At 52.2% G+C, this 20936-nt stretch overlaps 1 protein-coding gene across 1 annotated transcript; it reads right to left on the bottom strand.

Moving 5' to 3' along the window:
* Positions 1-2341: 2341 nt before the first annotated feature.
* Positions 2342-17973, bottom strand: LOC120383455 (killer cell lectin-like receptor subfamily F member 1). Its single transcript, XM_039501608.1, has 6 exons — positions 17889-17973; positions 10574-10672; positions 7681-7848; positions 4508-4662; positions 3717-3829; positions 2342-2559 (listed from the first exon to the last, which is right to left on the bottom strand). Exons 1-6 carry the CDS (start codon positions 17971-17973, stop codon positions 2436-2438), a joined length of 744 nt encoding a protein of 247 aa, XP_039357542.1. The 3' UTR covers positions 2342-2435.
* Between the last annotated feature and the right edge of the window lie 2963 nt (positions 17974-20936).

The following is a 20936-nucleotide window of genomic DNA, read 5'->3' as shown; positions in this document are numbered from 1 at the left end:
TTTGTGTTGGGAGCCTCTGTGGCTGTGACAGGAGCCAGACAGGAGAGTGAATTAACTAGTGCGAAGTGCTGAACTCCCAACAGCTCGGAGCACAAAGGAGGAGGTTGGATACAAGAACAGACTGTATCTCTCTCGGTGCTGCTTGGACGCTGGGGGGCAAGGCTTTCGGAGTATATGCAAGAGATCCCCAGCTGCTGAGCCTGGGTTAGCCCTAAAGGACACAGAGCTTAGTATAGACCAGGGATACTCAGACTGCAGCTCACAAATGGCCCTTTGTGTGTCTCCTGTGTCTTTATAGCACATATTAAAACACTGGGTGATTTAATTATTAACCGATCAGGATGCTTTTACTATGTTAAGGGTTAACTTATCAACTTTCACTATGTTAACTTATCTGCTTTGGGAATAGTTTATATATATAAGTAAATATTTCCCCTGTCATACTGTTTAAATAGGGATTGCACTATAGCAAATGAAACAATGGAGTCACACTCCTGTGGCACTTTTGGGTAATGCTGATTGCTAATTTGGCTCCTGAACCACTGAGGTCTGAGTATCACTGCTCTAGGTGCTTCTGTTCCCTTTTGAAAATTAAGATTTGTAATCTATTTGTATTTACATGCTTACCTGCTTTAACTTTATAAATAACAGCTTTCCTTTTTAATGAATTGTCATATAATATTGGTGACAAGAGCTGTCTTGGTTTGAGATTTAAGGAGCAGTTGGCCTGGGGTAAGTGACTGGACCTTTGGATCTGGGAGTAACCTGAATATTGCTGTGATTCTGGGTGTAAAGGACCTTCTATCACACAAGTATCAGAGGTAGCCGTGTTAGTCTGGTTCCTGGTGCCACAGGATTCTTTGCTGCTTCTATCACACAGGCAGGCTCAGCTGGGTGGCGAGACAGACCGGAGTCCCCCAGGGGCCTGTCTGTGACTCTGTTAGGCTGTTATGGTGCCGGAGGAGTTTACACTGGATGGTTGGTTGGTGAAATCAGAGTCTAGAACTCTCAGCCAGTTGGGGTTTGTGCCTGGTTCCCAGCAGTCTGCCCAGAGGTTGGCACTCACCCTCTCAACACACTGCGGACAGCATCAGAGCAGGGCCTTGGTTCCAGTTCCCCTGCTTACAGGACAGGAGCTGAGCCAGCCCAGAGAGGGGGCTTGGGGGCAAGGTGTATGTGACCCAGGGACCCCTTGGTGCCAACTGGCAGAGGGTGCAGGTGGTTTACAGGGATTCCCCTGGGGCTGATCTCTACATAATAGTTCACCAAAGGGGGCATATGAGGTCTGTACCAAGAGCCAGTAGCTCACTGGTCGTCATAGTCACTGAGATGTCTGCATGGATACTATGTAAGGAGCTGTGTATCTGTATTGAAAACGTTTCCCTTAAGGTCTTGGAGTTAAGGCAGGTCACCAGGAGGGGATGCGCCTCAGAGATGTTCTTGTCAGGCAGGCGATAACTGAGGTTATCTCCTTGTCTGACCAGCTGTGTATTGGATGCTATTTGTGTACTGAGCCCGGTGCAAAGTGGGAGATTGCAAAATCCACGGGAAGAAACAAACTGTGTGTCCTATTTAACAATAAAGACAAAGGATTGGCCTGGTCTATCCTGGCGTACAGACACACACTGGATCCTTTCCCTTGGAGACAAACTGACAGTACACACGTCTTGTGAAAAGGGTCACAACCTGCTTGGCTGTAAAGCGCTGCAAAGATTTCGGGTGAGCTGTACTTGGTTAGATAGGAGACTAGCTTGCTAATTCAGTCTAGGCTCTAGAACATGTTATGACTTTGTTCTTTGTAACCATTTGTTTCCATCACTTCTACTTGAATCTCAGCTTTGTTGAACTGAGGCGTGATTTCACTCTGAGCATAGGTCAGCGCTGTGTGTTAAGCGGTGATCTGAATTGGAACTGGTAAGTGTGTGTGAAGGTGGGAGGGGCAGGGAGTGTTACTGGTTCTCTGGAAGCAGCATCTCTGACTACTGCCAGTGTCTGGGGACAGATGCTCTAGGTAGATGCTCAGAGGGCTTGAGGGCAGAGTGGGCCTATTGCTAACTGCAGTGACTGCAGGCCCAGCAGCCAGCGCGTGTGTGTGGCCAGTGGGATTGGGGAGCTGACCCCCGGCAGGCACAGACCAGGCTCCTTCAGGCAAAGGGCAGGTGGTGGCGAGCCCTGGGTACCCCAGGAAGCAGCTCAGGGAGTAACTTTCTGCAGGTTTGGGGCAGTTATAAATTACACCCCAAAGCCCCAGCCCAGTGAGAAGGACCAAGGGGAGGGACTGTGACTGCGAGGGGCACCTGAGTCCCTGCACCTCCCGGGGCTCTGCTCTGCCCCCGTCTTAGAGCTCTGCCTAAAGCCCAATCCTGCCCCGTGAGACTAAACCCAGGATGCTGCACATTACAGAGACACAAATGTGGATCCTCAGACCCAACTGTTTATATCACGGCAGCTTCTTTCTGGCAGATCCATTTGAACTCAGCACCACATGTCTCAGACTGAATCCGGCTGCCTCTTATCCAGCCACAGCTGTTCCCTTCAGCAGAGCCTGAGACTTGGAAGCTGCAGAATTAAAGAGAGTCAGTATCATGGTGGTTCTCTTTAACAAGGAAAGGCCCATAGGGGGAAGAAAGATAACACCTCTCTCTAATGAGAAGCTTGGCTCTGGTGTTGTCCTTCATCTTTGTAACTTTCCCACAGAGCTTCAGGTGAGAAGGCAGCCCAGGAGGTGAGGTGAGTTAGGGGGTCTCTGGCAAGGAATGAACTAGGCTGAAACTCATGGGTCAGTGACCTGGTGCTTTTTTGTTGGAAGTGGCCACCGTGAGCTCCTGCATCTTGGTTTTCCTTTAAAAACAAAGTCTGAGGGCTTGTCTACGCTACAAAATTAGGTTGACTTAATTTAGTTCAACATACAGCCACCAAAGTAATTCAATCAGCTGTTAGTCTCCACACTATCCTCCTCCTGCTGGTGATGCACGTCCTTAACAGGTGCGCTCACACCGACTGAAGTGGGGCACTGACAGCTCCGTGGGGCTAACAGCTGGAGCCCCTCAACCAACCAATTGACAGGAGTGACAGCCAACAGGCAATGTAAGTGACGCAACATCTATGTGGGCACTGGGTTGCCCTGCTACATCGACATAAGCGCTGTGCCTCTCGTGCAGGTGGTATAACTGGGTTCAAAAAAGTACTGGGTAAGTTCATGGAGGGTAGGTTCATCAACAGTTATTAGCTGAGATGATGAGGGATGCAACCTTGTGTATGGGGCAACCCTAAACCTTTGACCGCCAGAAGCTTAGTGTAGCTGATGGAATGGATCACCCCATAATTGCCCTGCTCTGTTTATTCAGATACTATGGTAATAGGGGCCAGATCAGCACCTTCGCCCTTGACTACGCTAGTGGGGGTTTCTGGGGCAGTTATACTGGAAGCCCTGTAGTGTGGACACAGCTATATCCATATCTAAGGGCTTCTACCACTACAGCTTATGCCAGTGGCCCCGATCAGCATAAGCTACACTGCAATAAGCACAGGCACATTGGTATAACTGCAGCTACACTAGGGCCTTTGGAGGCACAGCAAAAATACCCTTAACAGATGTAGTTACGCTGGTAAAACTTTGAAGGCCTTAGACAGACATTGGATATTTAACATCAGCAAGTTATACAATGGGAGCTTTTCCCAAATATCTCAAACAGGAAATGTCAGGCAGCACTTACAGCATTGGATCTAACGGGGAACCGTCCACCCAGGTCCATTTCCCCCCTGCGGGTGTCACCGTAAGTCCAATCCAGATGTAGCTTGAACCTTGTGTAACATCCTGTATGAAATCCTGTGAGGTGCCAAGCAGAGGGGGAGGGGTGAATATGCCGTAACAGGCTAGAAGAATTCCCTTAGTGCTCCTGTTTAATACCTGCTTTTGGCTTCAGTGGCTCCGCCCATAATGCCAACAGGAGAACCCATCAGCCCCTGAGCTAATTCACCCTCGCCCCTGGGTGGGCAGAGTCTCTCTATGAAGACATGGTAAAACCAGCACCAGTCCTTGGTGAACTGGCCCTTTAAGGGAGTCCTGGGTTCAGCCTCACCTGTGACTAGGTGCCCCTGGGCTGAGAGGTTCAGGTGAGGGAAGCAGGTGACCAGGATCCAGGCCTGGTGGGGCTACAAGGGCAGCCCGAGGTCAGTCAAAGCAGGGTGAGATTTGGTGGCGTAGGGGGGTTCTGTGAGTAGCTCTGTGCAGAATGACTCTGCTGAGCTCCCAGACAAGGCTCGGGGGGGCAGAGCCTGCAGGAGCCAGCTGGGCAGTCTGGGGTGGGAACGCTGTGGGGGTCTTGTTCTGAACTGTATGTTAATCAGCCAGATGCCCCAGAAGGGGAGAAAAACCCCCAGAGCAGAGTTTGGAGAAATGGGGCAGAGGGGTAGAGTCAGGCTGGATAAACCTGCTGCTCTGGGATTGTAACTAGGGACACACGTCTCTCTCCAGCTGGAGTTTGATGAGCCTGTATTTTGTTACCATCTCCTCCCTGTTCTGGATCACGAGCATGCGAGAGCTCTTCCCCGAGCAGTCGTCACGGCTCCCAGTCCAGTCTTTACTCTCTTTAGACAGCCAGTAGCACTCGTCCCCATGCAGCAGCCAGTCCCTGGGGCAGAGTTTGCACCCGGAGCCCCCTGGAGGGAGAGATGGGAACAGAGGTGTCATTCATTCTGAAAATTCAAACTGCAGCTGGCTGAAAATGCTCGTTCAAGTTCTTTTTTAACGGGAATTGCCATTTTGACCAAAAGGAAAGTGTTTATTTTAGTTGAAATTGTTCATTTTTTTGACACTGTGTGAGTAAATACAAAATGGAAATACAGATGTTTTTCCATGGGCAGGATTTCATTTAGTTTTCATGAGGAAAAAACCACTTACCCTTAACATTTTCCCCACTGGAAATGAGAGAGAGCAGTTTTGCTTTTTACTTCCTTCAAAGGACATCAAACTTCCATTTCTTTTCACATTTTCCATAAAATAGGTTTACAAATGTACCAGCTCTAGTTCTAGATATTGCTGAGTTTCCCCTACAGGCACGTAAAGAGCCTTTGCTCTCAATGTAGTAGTGAGGGCTTTCCTCAGGGTCAGCACTCATACAGCCGGGCACGGTGCTCCCAGCAAGGTGCTGGGAGGCCAGAGAGGAGAGAATTCGCTCCAAGTCGTTACACAGAGTTGGTTTCTTACTAAAGATCTGCTCTGACTCAGTCACAAGTTCTGGGCTCAATGCAGGAATCACTGGGTGGGAGGAATCTCTGGCTTGGTGCATTCAAATGTAATTCCTTGGGGGTTGACTATGTCAGCTTATAAAAGCTGAACAGAGACAGACACAGGCTGGGCCCTGATGGGAGACCTCAAGGGAAACTCAGTGTTGAAACAAATAATACGGGTGACTAAGGCAGAACTGAACCCAGAGACCCAACCTGGCAGCTGGTGTCACGATTCAGCTGAGAGTTAAAAGCAAGGTCCCATTATGGTCATTACAAATCCTATGGCTCTTCTTTAATGGTGGAGGTCTGAGTCGGTTCAAATTACAGTTCGGGGGACTACAATTTGCCTCCCGCAAATACCCTGGGCAATTCCAATAGGGGAGTGGATTCTGCTTCAACCATTCCCCTAAGAGATCGTCTGCCAGTGTTGTGTGCTGCTGAACAGCTGTTGAGTTTCACCCCAGAGGTGGCTGCATGTCAGTGGTGGGGGTAATGATTCCCATGAGTACTATGTGGTTTGTAAAGCACTTTGGGATCCAGCCTCTTGAGCAGTTGTATTATTACACTTTTGTTAAGATTGTCTGTGCTCTAGCAATGGGAATTATTCTGCCCACTAGATGTCACTGCTGCTCCTCTGCACAAAGGGCTGAGCCTTGTTTATTGTGCTTAGACTGTTCACTCCCTGGGGAAGGGATTGTCTTTTTGGGACGTGTTTTTTATGGCATCTGGCACAAGGGGTCCTCGATCCCCGAGGCAGGACTGCAATACAAAGAAATACAGTAGAGCTGAGAGGTTCCTGCCCTGGATCGGGTTTGGGGTTGGGCTAGGGATGCTGCACACTAGGGTGACCAGACAGCAAGTGTGGAAAAATTGGGACGGGGGAGGGGGGTAATAGGAGCCTATATAAGAAAAAGTCCCAAAAATCAGGACTGTCCCTATAAAATCGGGACATCTGGTCACCCTACTGCACACACATAGTAAGACAAGACAATCTCTGCCACAAAGACAGGGGCGGCTCCAGACATTTTGCCGCCCCAAGCACGGCGGCATGTGCTCTGCCGGTCGCCGGTCCCGCGGCTCCGGTGGACCTCCCGCAGACATGCCTGTGGAGGGTCTGCTGGTCCCGCAGCTCCACCGAAGCCGTAGGACCAGCGGACCCTCCACAGGCACATCTGCGGGAGGTCCACTGGAGCCCTGCCTGCCACCCTCCCGGCAACCGGCAAAGATCCCCCCATGGCATGCTGCCCCAAGCACGTGCTTTGCGTGCTGGGGCCTGGAGCCGCCCCTGCACAAAGAGCTCCCAGCCTAGACATCTGATGTGAAACAGGTGGAGATAAAGAGGACGACGGCAACAAGGAAAGAGAGAGCCAAGCTGGGTAATTCCTGTTCCTGGACTAACTTCCGTTGGTGGAAGATATAAACGCGGAGCTCCACGGAGCTCTTCTTCCGGGCTGGGGGAGGAAATCAGAGGAAACCCAAAGAAGAGCTCTGTGGAGCTCCAAAGTTTGTACCTTTCACCATCAGAAGTTGGCCCATGGTCTTGTCTCTCTAACTTTCTGGGACCAACCCAGCTACAACACCACTGCAGCCAACAAGGGAGAGTAACCCAGCCGTATTGGTACAGACAAAGGCAGCCACAGCGTGTGTCTTGCACCCACCCACTGGGATGGATGAAGTGAAAAAACACAGGGGCGCTTGGGGTGTATAGCACATCATGACACCCAAAGCATTCAAGCATATTAAAAGGTTGTCCCGTTCCGCCCCCCCATCAACTTAAACATCACCCTGCTGGCTGAACATTGTTCTCCTGCCGTAGTTATGAGCAGAATAGATTGAAAATTTTCTGTCCACTTTTCTTGACCCCCAAAATTGCCTTTTTTTCAGAATGAAAATCACATGAAAATGTTTCAGTTGAAATTTTTCAGTTTTTGGTTAAAATAAACGTGTTCCCCTGGAAACTGTAAATTTCCTCCTACATTTAGCCTCCTTTTCACTGCCCAAGCGGCAGTGTTGCCAACTCTCACATTTAATCACAAGTTTAATTATATTTGGTGGTTTTTCCTTTGAGCCCCAGCTCTTGGAGTCAGGGGATTGTGAGAATTTCACTTTTTTTAAAAAAAGATAAGTTTGAAAATGTGACTTTAATGCAACCTAGAAGCTCAGAAACCAGAAAGTGAGTAAGAAAAAAAAACCCCAACCACAAAAGTATTATTTTTCTAAAATCTTATGATTTTTGAGGGCCTGACTAATGGTTTTTGAGCAGCAGGGGATGGCAGTGCTGCAGTAGTGTAAATAAAGGGACCTTGGTGCGAATGAGAATCTAGCCCATGGTATTTCTAGCTGACAGTGTCCCTTTAACACGGTGACTGCGTTTTCAGTCACAGGGAGTCTGCAAACTCTTCCAGGGAGAGTGACTCCTGGTTCTGGGACAGTAGGAGCCGGGGTTACCTGCCAAGCTGCCATTGTGGGGTTCACACAGAATTGATTTCAAGCGAGACCGGAAATCCTCCAGGCAGGAGCTGCATTCAGTGCTACTGAAGATTCTGGCACCATCATTCTCTGATGCGTTTGTAGCTCCTCTGGTCTGTCCTTCACACAAGACAGGCAATTGGGAAACTTCAAAACATCATCACAGTCACTTCTAAGGCAACTATTTAGGGATTAAAAACCAGCCTGTAGAGGGTGTAAAATCAAGGTTCCATCGCAGCTAGGCCAGGGGCAGAGAGACAAACTCATTCATTACATGGTCTAACCTGTAAGCAGGGTCTGATGAGCTCTCCTGCTTGCTGGCTGTACCTTGAACCCCACCACCCATATACCGCATGGGGGACACGGCAGAACTGTGTATATGTATATGCCGTCAATACTAGCCAGCTAACATCTACTACAACCTGTATAACACAATGAATAATACAATAACTGATGCTTCAAACACTTTGTATCGTTTAAATATCTAGTGATGAACTGGGGGAAGGTCTCAGGAGCAGAATGTATTTGCATAGACATGCCTACTCTGGCTAGGCATTCAGCAGACAGACCCGCTTTGTCAAAATGATCAATTTTGGCTGGTGATGGGTTACAAATTGAATGCAGGGTAATGAAATGTTGTTCTACTGATTGTACAGGTCAAGGGCAGCAGAACTGTGCTTTGCCTGACCTGATTGAGGTCACCTAACCTTAACCTCACTTTGCTAAGCACGGGGTAGGGATGCCAACTCTCATTAAGGATTGGTGTATGGGTAAAATAGAGTTATGATTGTCTGTGGTGTCTGCCTGTAGTGTCAAGCTATGTCTCCACTGTAGTTAAATATCTGTGGTTGGCTGGTGTTAGTTGCCTTGGGTGTGAGCTGCAGGATTTTAGAATTGTAATGTACGTATGTAGGCTTAGGCTGGAAACTGGGTGCTGGGAATCTGCTGGTGTCGGGAGAGTCCTAGAGCCTAGGTTGTAACCTAAACCCAAATGTTTACACAGCAATTTTACAGACCCACAGCCTGAGTCAGCTGCTCCAGGCCAGCTGTAGGTGTTTAATTGTAGTGTAGACACATCTCCCGTGTTTAAAGAGAGCTGACTGGACTCAACTGAGGGTCCTTGTTTCTGTTCAGTGGTTCCTAGAGCTGAGATCACTGCTGAGCGGGTCTAGGGGCTGACTCTTAGATGTCAGATGGCAGTGAGCGACAAGCAGTGACAGTGAGGGGGGAACCCATGTGACTGCACCTCTAAACTCTGGATCTTCACTGACTACGGACGGCAGCTGTGAGTGGGGTGCAGTGGAGGGAGCAGGGAGTGGTGTGTTTGTTCATCTGACTTTCACATTGGAAGGTGGGAAACTGAAGCAAAGGACACTGCCCAGCGTACAGGGGGGTGGGTATTTGGACTTACCAATCATGGTGGGGGTGTTTTCCCAAATTAATGCTGGGTTCCCTTTAACTAAACGTTTTTGTTTGTTGTACACATGGGAAGTTTTGTCTCTTAGAAGCACCCAAGGATGTTTAGTTTTCCCAGATTACTGGCTGGGGCTCAAGCCAGTTCTGATTTGTGTTGTTAAGAGGAACCCCTAGATGTTGAACCCGGCCCTTGGTGCTGGTGACACCACCTGGCAGAGGGGTTACACATAGGCTGGGTGTGTCACACACGCAGGGGAAGTGTAACAGTGACGCTGTCCCAGTCAGCTCACACGAATGTCATGTACTAAGCTCCTAACTGCACCTGCTGGGATAACATCTGACCCGCGGGGTGGCGATTAAGTGTCACCCATGGACTGGACTCAGAGCTGGACTCACAGCGGGGTTGTGGAAGGAGGGGGGAATTCATGGTGCTTAGCTGGACTCTGAGCTCCTTGGAGCAGGGATTGTCTCGTGGTGTGTTTGTGCAGCCCCAATCTCGCCTGAGCCTCTCAGTGCTGCTGCACTGGGGTGGGGGCCTGGACCCAATGTGGCAGCATTTCTCTGTTTGTAACATGGTAACTTTGGAACGCCGCATCCGACCCATCCTGCCATTCCAGGGACTGTTCTAGGCACTGATGGGCAGAATCCAGCTGATTCTGGTGCAAATCGGAACCCCAGGAAAGCCGGATTCAGGGGAAAATCAGGCTTCCCAGGCTGCCTGGTGCTGCCAGCAGAAAGTCTCTCTGGCATCCCCTGCACAGATCACAGACAGCAGCTTAACTTGCTGTGTGTGGACGCTGTCTGTAGCCTGACCTCTAACAGAAATACGAGCCTGCCAGGCACAGTTAGTAGGGGGAAGCGGAGTGGGGATGAGAGGGATGAGGCAGTGGTGGTGGTGGGGAAGCAGAGACCCAGAGTGGAGATGGGGTTGCGGGGGAAGGTTGCCACCTCTGCGGTACAAATACCCAGCGTGATCCTGAGCCCATAAAACTGGACAGCTGGCAGCGTGCACTGAGCACCTGGGCAGATCTCCCAGGACAGCGACCTCAACAAAGGGGCAATCCTGGGAAAACCTGGCCAGGGGCAAACCTAGGGGGGGAAAGTGGGGACCTGGAGATGGGGACACAGGAGTAGGGGGACTCCCAGACCCTGCCATGGGGGAGAGACAATGTGTGACCCTGGTGTGGGGGGAGGGAGGAATGGGAGAGATGTGCAGAACCCCTGGCATGGGGGGAGGGGTACACAGAGAGCCTGGCAAATGGGGGAGAATGGGGGACAATGAACCCCTGGGATGAGGGAGGGGGTTGGGTTGCAGGGAGTCCCTGCAATGGGGGGGGGCTGCCAGGAGCCCCTGGTCGGTGCAGTGAGCTCGACACAAGCTACGAAGTGTGCAACCCTCTAGTACAAATAACGTCTGTGAGCCTGTTAAATGCCTCAGCGGCCTCGAGATACTCACCCCAAACCGCCAGTGCTACCACCGCTCCCAGCAGGACGAGGCACCCGGCCCCGGCCAGCCCGAGGGCCACCCAGATCCAGCACGGGTACCGAGGGGAACCTGGAAGAGTCGTGTTTGGTAACACACCGTCAGCCCCAGCGGGAGGGACAGTAACACACCCGGGGATGGGCTCCCCTCTGGGGCCAGCGCAGCCCCCACCGGGGGTCGTTCTCCCCCTCAGCCCCAGCGGAGCATCCTCCGGGCGGTGCCCCCAGAATGCAGCATTGGGAAGCTGAGGAACAGTTTAATACCCAAGAGGATGGGAATGAGGTAGAGCATCACAAGGCACCTTTCTAACCGGATCCTCCCCAGCACTTGCACCAGTGTCACTGTGTTGTTTCTAAACTGATAGTTGCCGTGGTACCAAACCTGTGGCCGATCAGCCCTCGCTCAGAGACCCCCGGAACTGCAGCTCTAAGGGTACCTGCCTGCCCTGCAGCTGGGAGGTGGCAGAGTGTGTCTGGCTACCTGGGCTGGGAGACACGTGTCCAGCTGCAGTGTAGACCTATCCCAGGTGTCTCTCTAGCCTCCCCCTCCTGCCACTGCCCATCCTGAGAGATACCTGCAGTGACCACCTGATGGCGCTGTGTCACACTTCCTCCCATGCCCCCTACAGATCCCCTTCCCCTGCAGACTGGAAACTCACTGTGCCCCTTGCTGGGGAACTTCTCCAATATTTGCCTAAAAATTCCCTGTTTCCAAGCATGTAATAATTTCCTGAGCAATTATTCCTGCCCAGGAGCTTGTAAGTTAGGATATATGCAGGAAGTGAGCACAAAAGGGGCCCAAACGCAGCTCAAAATTCAAACAAATCTCTGGGAAGATTTGTTGCAGTATTTCCCCAGTCCTCGCTGGCAAAGGAAGGAAAGAATAACGTCTGGGACCACTGACATTCACATTAAATTGGTGCAACATTGTCTGGCTACCTCGTCCTTATGGAAAATGTGGCATCAGTCTTCATTTAGACTAAGATCCTAGGCTGTGGGAACCCCCTGAATGATGATGCACATTCAGATTTCATAATAAGGCTACAGGGCATTTTCCATTGTCTATCACAGCAGTGTCAACATATCCCATTGTTTGCATTCAATGTCCACTGAAAATACACTTACTGGTGGTCAGTCAAGCACCGCACCGGTGGATTTATCGGAGCCCTAACATTTACTGGGTACTTTGTTGGTTTGATACTTTCCCACTGTGCAATGCTGAAGAAAATGCCAGACGTCAATGGTGCTACTCACAGTAGGAAATCCTACACCCACAAGTAAGTATTAGCCAGATCAAGCCCTTAGCAGTGACACTGGAAATACAGGGAGTATCTTCACTCACTCTCTGCTGCAGGGAGTTGTGCTTCACTCTGTGGGTCATCCACACGCCCGAGACTTTCCCTCATCCCTTCTCTGACATGCGGCGTGTAAAGGCCCAGGCTGGGACTGTCAGAGCCGTCCAGTGGAGTTGGGCGCCAACTCCCAGTAAATTTCAGCTCCTGTGGGTCTTGTGATAAACTCAGGACAGACAGTTGCCAGAGGGGAGAGTCAGTCCCAGAGGTTAAAAGGCCCTCCTCCTTATCAACTGAGAGGCAACTACAGGTCAAGCAGGTTCAGCTGAGGTAGCAAATTAGAATCAGCTGAGGGGAGCTACCTGAGGGTAATTAGGATCAGCTGGTTACAACTTGGAGCTGCCTGAGACCTTTTTAAACCCCTTCCTGGGAGGAAGGAAGGGGGGGCGAAAGCAGAGAGAGAAGGAGCCTGGCTACCAGGAGTATTGGAGCAAGCCTTCCCAGGCAGAGTGGCAGGACGCTCTCCTACAAGGCAGGGTAAAAATACTTTAATTAAGACGGGTGAGAAGACAGGGGACAGACTTCCCCTGAGTCCTAAGGGGGACTGCATTACCCTAGCCGGTCTCACCAGAGCTAAAAACAGCAGAGGCTGGGGAGACTGAGACGGGACTTTGCCACACGTGGTTTGAGGAGTGGGATTCAGTGAGACTTTGCGGCAAACCGTCTCGGGGCAGGGTAAAAGCACCCCCAAAAAAATAAAAATAAAAATGGAAGATGTAGTGAAGGCATTGGTGCAGGCCACTGCGGCCCAGCAAGAAGCTACCAGGGTGCAGATGGCTGCCCAGCAGGAGGCGATGCGAATGCAGCAGGAGACAAATCAACTCCTGATGAGCCAAGCGGCTCAGGATCGAGCCACCTTGCATGAGGTTGTGAACCAGCTAAAGGCCCTGACCACCTAACGCACGGCCCCCATGGGACTCGGCCCCTGCACGCCAGCCGCTACTTACAGAAGATGACAGTGGATGATGACGTGGAGGCGTATCTCCTTGCGTTTGAGAGGACGGCCCGGCGGGAGGCCTGGCCCCAAGACCAGTGGGCCAGTATCCTGGCACCTTTTCTGTGTGGGGAGGCACAGAAAGCGTATTTTGATATGGCAACAGAAGCAGCTTCCGATTACTCCCAGCTAAAGGCCGAGATCCTGGCAAGGTCTGGCGTGACGATAGCTATAAGGGTGCAGAGGTTCCACGAGTGGAAATACCGAGCCAACAAAGCCCCGAGGTCCCAGCTGTTTGACCTGATCCATCTGGCCCGGAAATGGCTGTGCTCCGAGACCCGCCGGCGGAGGAAGTCGTGGAAACCATAGTTGTGGACAGGTACATGAGAGGGCTACCGCGGACATACGAGGATGGGTCAGTCAAAATGATCCCTCCTCCTTTGATGAGCTAGTTGCCCTTGTAGAGAGACATCTAGCAGCACAGGAACTCTCTCGGACCATTGGGGAAGGGAGGCGCCAGGATAGGAGGCAAGGCTACGTACCAAGGGCCCGAGTTGCCATAGCTCCAGGCCGAACTATGGCAGGGAAGAAGGAAAACGAAGAGCAGCCAAAGTACTCGGAGGGACCTGGGGACTGGGAGAGAGAGACTCGGGGTAAGGCCCACAGCCCAAAAATTAAGGGGCTGCCCGAGGAGGGTACCGATGCTATGCATGTGGAGAGATAGGGCATATAGCTGCCCAATGCCCAAACCTAGAGGAGCCCATGCAATGCGACCTGGGAAATCTAGAAGAGTTATGTGACCTGATAAGCCTAGTAGGAGTAGCGATGGTCCCTCATAGATATACTAGGCAAGTCAAAATGAATGGTATAAAGACCACCGCGTTAGTAGACTCAGGAAGTGCAGTCACGCTGGTCTCGGGAAAGCTGGTCGGGTATGATCAACTATCCCGGGCCAAGCGCACAGGGATATCCTGTGTCCATGGGGATGTAAATTACTATCCGACCATCCGAGTGAAAATAGAGGTCCAAGGAAACCCCACTAAGGTGATGGCGGGGGTGGTCCCAAAACTCCCCTACCCAGTCCTCATAGGACGAGACTTCCCAGGGTTTGGCAGTCTACTTCCTGGAGTGGAGTCAGAAGAAGATAACACCACAGAGAGCAATGGGATGGCCTCAATAGCTAGCAACCCCCCAGCCTTCCAAGAATTTGCCCAGGACTTATTCTCGCCCCTGGGAAAACCAGGAAGACTCAAGCAGAAAGGAGGGCAGATAAGAGGAGGAACGAGCATCTTGGCCCAGAATCAGAAGCCTATACTCGTAGGGAGAGAGTTGGCCCAACGGACGAGGGACTAGGCAGGAGGTTGTGGAGCCAGTAGCGGGGCACAGTTCCCGATGTACCTCCCTTGAAGAAGAGGGGGAGATAGTACGCTGTGAGTTTTGGCATCTTGGAAGTTCACTAGAGTATTTTGGACAGGTTCAGGCCAATGATCCAGTATACCAGAACATTCGCAAAGAAGTAGTGGAGGTGAATGGGGTCCCTGTGGAAGGGAGAGCCAAGGGCCCAGGGCCGTATATGATCAAGCAGGATCTGCTGTACCGTGTTGTCCGTATCCAAGAGCAAGTCGTGGAACAGCTCCTAGTACCACAGAAACATCAGAGGGGTGTGATGGACCTAGCTCACAGCCATTTGTTCGGGGGACATCTAGGGGTAGATAAAACCCTGGACCGAATTCTACAGAGGTTTTTGGCCTGGAATATATGCAGCGGTCCGACGATATTGTGCCTCCTGTCCAGAATGCCAGTTACACGGGCCCCGACCCGCTAAGGGCACCTTTGGTACCTCTCCGATTATTGAAGTCCCTTTGAGCGGATAGCTATGGACCTAGTAGGGCCGTTAGAAAGATCAGCCGGGGCCATCAGCACATACTGGTGGTGCTAGATTATGCCACCCGATACCCGAGGCCATTCCCCTACGGAACACTACGCCCAAGACCATAGCTAAAGAATTAATCCAAATTTTCGCTACAGTGGAATACTCAAAGAGATCCTGACAGATCAAGGAACTCCCTTTGTGTCTAAATTAATGAAGGATCTATGTGCAATGCTCCACATAAGGACCCTAAGGACATCAGTCTATCATCCGCAGACCGATGGCCTCGCCGAAGCGTTTAATAGGACGTTGAAGAACATGATACGGAAGGTGGTGAGCCGGGATGGGAGGAACTGGGACACCCTGCTACCGTACCTAATGTTTGCGATCAGGGAGGTGCCTCAGACTTCGACTGGGTTTTCCCCGTTCGAACTGTTATATGGTCGCCACCCCGGCATACTGGACATTGCCAAAGAAAGTTGGGAAGAACAGCCGAACCCAGGAGAAACGTCATCGAGCATGTGTTGCAGATGAAAGACAGGATAGCCCAAGTCACTCCCATAGTGCGGGAACACATGGAGAGAGCACAAGGGGCCCAACAAACATATTACAATCGCCAGGCGACGACCCGAAAATTCCAGGTGGGAGATCGGGTGATGGTACTCGTACCCACAGCAGAGAGCAAGCTCCTGGCCAGATGGCAGGGGCCGTACGAGATAATAGAAGCCGTTGGAGAGGTCGATTACAAAGTCCGACAGCCCGGACGCCGGAAGCTGGAACAAATCTATCATGTGAACCTGTTGAAACCTTGGCAAGACAGAGAAGCGCATGTGGTCACTATAGGTCACCCTCCCGAGAGCAACCTGCCTGGCCAAGTGGGAATATCCCCAGAATTGACCTCTGACCAACGAGCGGAGGTAATCCACATGATTGAACGCAACCAGGACGTGTTCTCAGAAAAGCCAGGCCGGACTACTGAGGTTCACCATCACATCCTCACAGAGCCGGGAGTGAAGGTGAATGTAAAGCCATACCGGATCCCGGAGGCGAAAAGAGAAGAGATCAAGTCAGAAGTCAGGAAAATGTTGAAGCTAGGGGTCATTGAAGAGTCTCATAGCCAATGGTCAAGCCCAGTGGTCCTAGTACCTAAGCCGGATGGCAGTATGAGGTTTTGCAATGACTTCCGGAAACTGAATGAGGTGTCCCAATTTGATGTGTACCCTATACCCCGGATAGATGAGCTAATTGACCGACTGGGGAAAGCACGATTTTTGTCCACCCTTGACCTGACTAAGGGTTATTGGCAAATTCCCTTGGCCAGGGCCGACAAAGAGAAGACGGCCTTTTCAACTCCAGAGGGACTGTATCAATACACTGTCCTCCCGTTCGGTTTACATGGGGCTCCTGCCACCTTCCAACGACTCATGGACAAACTGTTACGCCCACATGGTAGGTATGCGGCCGCCTATCTTGATGACGTCATTATCCATAGTCCGGATTGGGAGACGCACTTGGGGAAGGTGGAAGCAGTCCTGGACACCTTGAGGAAGGCAGGGCTGACTGCAAATCCCTCCAAATGCGCAATTGGGCTAGCAGAAGCCAAATACCTTGGATATATAGTGGGGAGAGGTGTGGTAAAGCCCCAACTCAACAAGTTAGAGGCAATACAGAATTGGCCCCGACCTGTCCGGAAGAAACAGGTCAGAGCATTCCTGGGGCTGGTGGGGTACTACAGGCGGTTCATCCCCCACTTCGCCACCAGGGCATGCCCGCTAACTGACCTAACGAAAGCCCGTGGCCCAGATATAGTGAAATGGTCTAGCGCGGCTGAGGAGGCATTCGCAGATCTGCGGACCGCGCTCTGCACTGACCCAGTGCTGGTAGCTCCAGACTGGGAGAAGGAGTTTATCTTGCAAACGGATGCCTCAGAAGTTGGGTTGGGAGCGGTGCTTTCACAACTGGTTGGAGCGGAAGAACACCCCGTCCTGTTCCTCAGTAGGAAACTCCTGCCCAGGAACGGAAATATGCCGTAGTTGAAAAGGAATGCCTGGCCGTAAAGTGGGCCATTGAAAGTCTTCGCTATTACCTACTCGGACGGAAGTTTACCCTTGTCACGGACCATGCTCCCCTGAAGTGGATGCACCAAAACAAAGAGAAAATGCGAGTGACCAGGTGGTTCCTGTCGCTACAACCCTTCCACTTCAGAGTACAACAAAGGTCTGGAATCAAGCATGGCAACGCGGATGGCCTTTCAAGGGTACACTGTTTTGCCGACCCAAGTAGCCCAACCCTGTAGTGTTGAGCGGGGATGTGTGATAAACTCAGGACAGACAGTTGCCAGAGGGGGAGGAGTCAGTCCCAGAGGGTTAAAGGCCCTCCTCCTTATCAACTGAGAGGCAACTACAGGTCAAGCAGGTTCAGCTGAGGTAGCAAATTAGAATCAGCTGAGGGGAGCTACCTGAGGGTAATTAGGATCAGCTGGTTACAACTTGGAGCTGCCTGAGACCTTTTTAAACCCCTTCCTGGGAGGAAGGAAGGGGGGGCGAAAGCAGAGAGAGAAGGAGCCTGGCTACCAGGAGTATTGGAGCAGCAAGCCTTCCCAGGCAGAGCGGCAGGACGCTCTCCTACAAGGCAGGGTAAAAATACTTTAATTAAGACTGGTGAGAAGACAGGGGACAGACTTCCCCTGAGTCCTAAGGGGGACTGCATTACCCTAGCTGGTCTCACCAGAGCTAAAAACAGCAGAGGCTGGGGAGACTGAGACGGGACTTTGCCACAGTCTACACTACGGGAGGGGGGGGGTCGAACTAAGGTACGCGACTTCAGCTACGCGAATAGCTACCTTAGTTCGACTGACTTGCCCGTCCAGACGCCACGGGACCGAACTCCGCGTCTCCAAGGTCGACTCCGCCACCGCCATTTGCAGTGGTGGAGTATCAGAGTTGAACGGAGCGCTTCCGGAGTTCGAACTATCGCGTCCAGATTAGACGCGATAGTTCGAACTCCGAAAAGTCGAACTCTCCGCGTCGAACCGGCAGGTAAGTGTAGACCTACCCACTGTGACGCCCCAGCCGCACCCTGTAATCGCTGCGTTGTGAAAGTGGACGGCCTGGGAGAATGCTCAGTCACTTACCTTGGGGCCCAGCTCCCGGAGGGCGGCCTGGTTGTCTCTGCTTCGGACGGAGGTTTAATACCGTGTAGCCCTCTTCATCCTCCATTGGCCAAGCATGGCCCTGGTTTGATTTCCCAGCAGGTGCTCAGAGAGGGGAAGGAGCCCCCCCTCCCATTAACTGGCCCTCAGACTCGGTCTGTGCAGCGCAGGGCTCCCACCAGCACTGACCGTTCTTCAAGGGAAACCACACAGGAAACGCAGGTACCAAGCGCATGTGTGGGCTGATCTACATCTCTCCTCCACCCTCCCCTGGACTGTGCTGGAGACCTGCACTGGTTGGACAGAACAGCTTTGAATACAAGCAGGTCAGGGCCCCTGGCTGGCTTTGCTGAACCGGGTGTCAAACTGATGCAAGTTCGCCCTGAGTCCGCACTTGCGGGCTCCTAAATGGTTTCCACAGAGATGTCCTTGGGTACCGATCCCACACGTCCCAGCCCAGCCCCCAGAAGCAGTGCATTCTGGGAAACTCAGCAAACCCACCAGGGCATTGAGGGGCAGCAGTGGCGGGGGGGTATATGGACCTGTATAAATCATTGGCCATGGCGTGTTTTGTGTCCCCGGCTGTGCTGATCTGCAGAGGATGTGGGTCTGTTACAGCCCCTGGCTCTCTTGTTCACACTGTAGAAAGGCTCACACTTTTAGCTCTGAAGCTGCTTGGTTCAGTTCCTGCTGGTGCTTGTGCTCACGCACGTGTTTCCAATCCTTTAATCATCCTCCTGGGTCCTCTTTGACCCCTCTCCAATTTATCAGCATCCTTCCTGGATTGTGGGCACCAGAACTGGACACAGGATCCCAGCAGCGATCATACCAGGGCCAAATCCAGAGGCAAAATAACCTCCTGGCTCCTTCTCCAGATTCCCCTGTTTCTACATCCCAGGATCTCACTGGCTCTGTTTGGCTGCAGCTCGTGTTCATCTGATCATCCACTATGACCCCCAAAGTTCTCTGTCCTACAGCGCTCATGGGCTTTGTGCTCAGCGTGTCCTGTAGCACGTGTGAGGCAGAGTGCTGGTATGTGTGTTAGTGGCACCCTGAGGCAGGGCTCAAAGAGGGCAGAGTTAAGGTTGTTTTGCGGGGTGTGGATTTTCCCTCTGAGTGTTTATACATCAGTGGCCTACAATCCGGCAGGTCAATGGAAAGGTTTTGGAATTAGCACAGGTAGTTCAAACTAGGGAGGATTGCAGCCAGCCAGAGAGCTCGCTGGAAATTGATTGTAGCCACTTCAGCAAACAAGTGTGCATGAGCCTGACTCACGGGCTCTCACAGGAAATTGTCTTTGGTCAAGAAGCATCAGGGGGGTTGTTCACACCATCGGCATCCTCTGATCCTGCGGGCTAGCTCAGATCGGTGCTTCCTGTCCGTGCTGGGTGCTGCCATTTGCTGCTCTCACCTCCCACTCCCCGGGCTCTGCCTGTGTCCCAAAGACCAGTCGCACCCACTGCTGAGCTGGGCAGGGCTGCAGGGGATGGGGGTGGGGAGGGGCGAAGGGTAACGACAGGAAGATGCCAGACCAGTGTTGTGTAGCATGAAAGGGCAGGTCATGAATCCCAAGACTGAGGTTGGGACCAGGGGGAGGAGCCGGTAGCAGCAGAGCAAAGGGCGGTGATGGGAGCTGGCCCAGCGAAGTGGGGTTTGAAGAGGGATCTGAAGGTGGATTGAGAGGCTCCTTTGAGCCCTGGGAGAGAGAAGCCAATCCAGACACTGGGGGCTGCATGAACAAAACCCTGTAGGCTCAAGGGGGAGAAGATGAAGACCCAAGGAGGAAGGAGGTGGTGGAGTGGGGTCAGGAGGGACCTTCCCCTGGGGACAGGTTATCCTAGAACTGCAGAGTGTCTTGCTCCTTCCTCTGGTGCTGGCCAGTGTCACAGACAGGAGAGTGGGTAGAGGGATCCCCGGTCTGGCAACCCCTCTGATCTTGGGAGTGCAGCCCAAGAACTGGAACGGGGGCAGGGCTAGGGATGGAGATGTGGGCAGGGGCAGGGCTGTGCAGCATCATCAAGTGAGAACGAGCAGCATGATCCGCTCCTGCCTTGAACCTTGTACAATCAGTTACCCAATGGGTGGAGAGACTGATGGATTTACAAAGATAAATTCAATGAGCGAGAGAGACAGAGAGAGAGAGAGAGAGAGAGAGAGAGCACCTGGCCTTGGGGTTACAGCACCGGGCTGGGTCTCAGCAGATGTGGGCTCAGCTCCCAGCTCTGCCCCAGACTCCCTGGGCGACCGTGGGCAAGTCACAGCCGTCGAGCTCAAACTTTGCACGTGCGCACAAGGGATCTGCTCTGGCTAGAGAACCTGTGTGGGAAATGCCCAGTGCAAAGCAGCCTCTCTGGAGCAGATGGAGTTGCTCATGGGAAGCAGTTGGTTAGTGGCTTAGCGAGGGGGTCACCACAAGGTGTGTCTGGCTCGCAGGCTGCCTGCTGGGCCACGTGTCTTTACTTCCTGTGTGGTGTCCCGCTCACACATAGAAACTGCAGGTTGTGCCTGAGTCCAGTTACTCGGTGTATTATATTTGCAGCCCAGAGTGAGGAAGCTGATTTAAGCACAGCCAGCTGCTGTGTGGAGACTTTGATTCTTCTGGCACCAGCAGGAACAAGGAAAGTGAGGCTGGGCTCTGAGCACAGAGTGTCCGACCATTTAAAGAGGCAGAATCAGGACTGGCCCTAGACCAAATGATGCACCAGCGAGGAGCATCTGTGACGCCCCCGCTCCCCCATTTGTTAAACATTTCATTATCCTATTGTTTTATTGCATTTGTAGCCCATTTCATGACTTTCATGCACCATTTGCATGTATGAGATCAGTGGCGGATTAGCCACTGGGCCCCTGGGGTCCATGGTGAGGGGCTCCGGCCAACTGGGGGCCCCTGGAGCCCCGGCCGCTGGATGGGCAGGGTGGAGGAAGCCCCCTCGCCCCGACCCCACTCCCCAGCAGCAGTGCCAGGCAGGATGGGCAGGGGAATCCCCCCCCAGCAGCTCCCAACCCCATCCCTGGCAGAAGCCACAGACG

The sequence above is a fragment of the Mauremys reevesii genome, linkage group 15, assembly GCF_016161935.1.
Source record: "Mauremys reevesii isolate NIE-2019 linkage group 15, ASM1616193v1, whole genome shotgun sequence".
In the NCBI taxonomy this organism is placed as follows: domain Eukaryota; kingdom Metazoa; phylum Chordata; order Testudines; family Geoemydidae; genus Mauremys; species Mauremys reevesii.
This window is presented reverse-complemented; position numbering and strand designations above follow the sequence as displayed.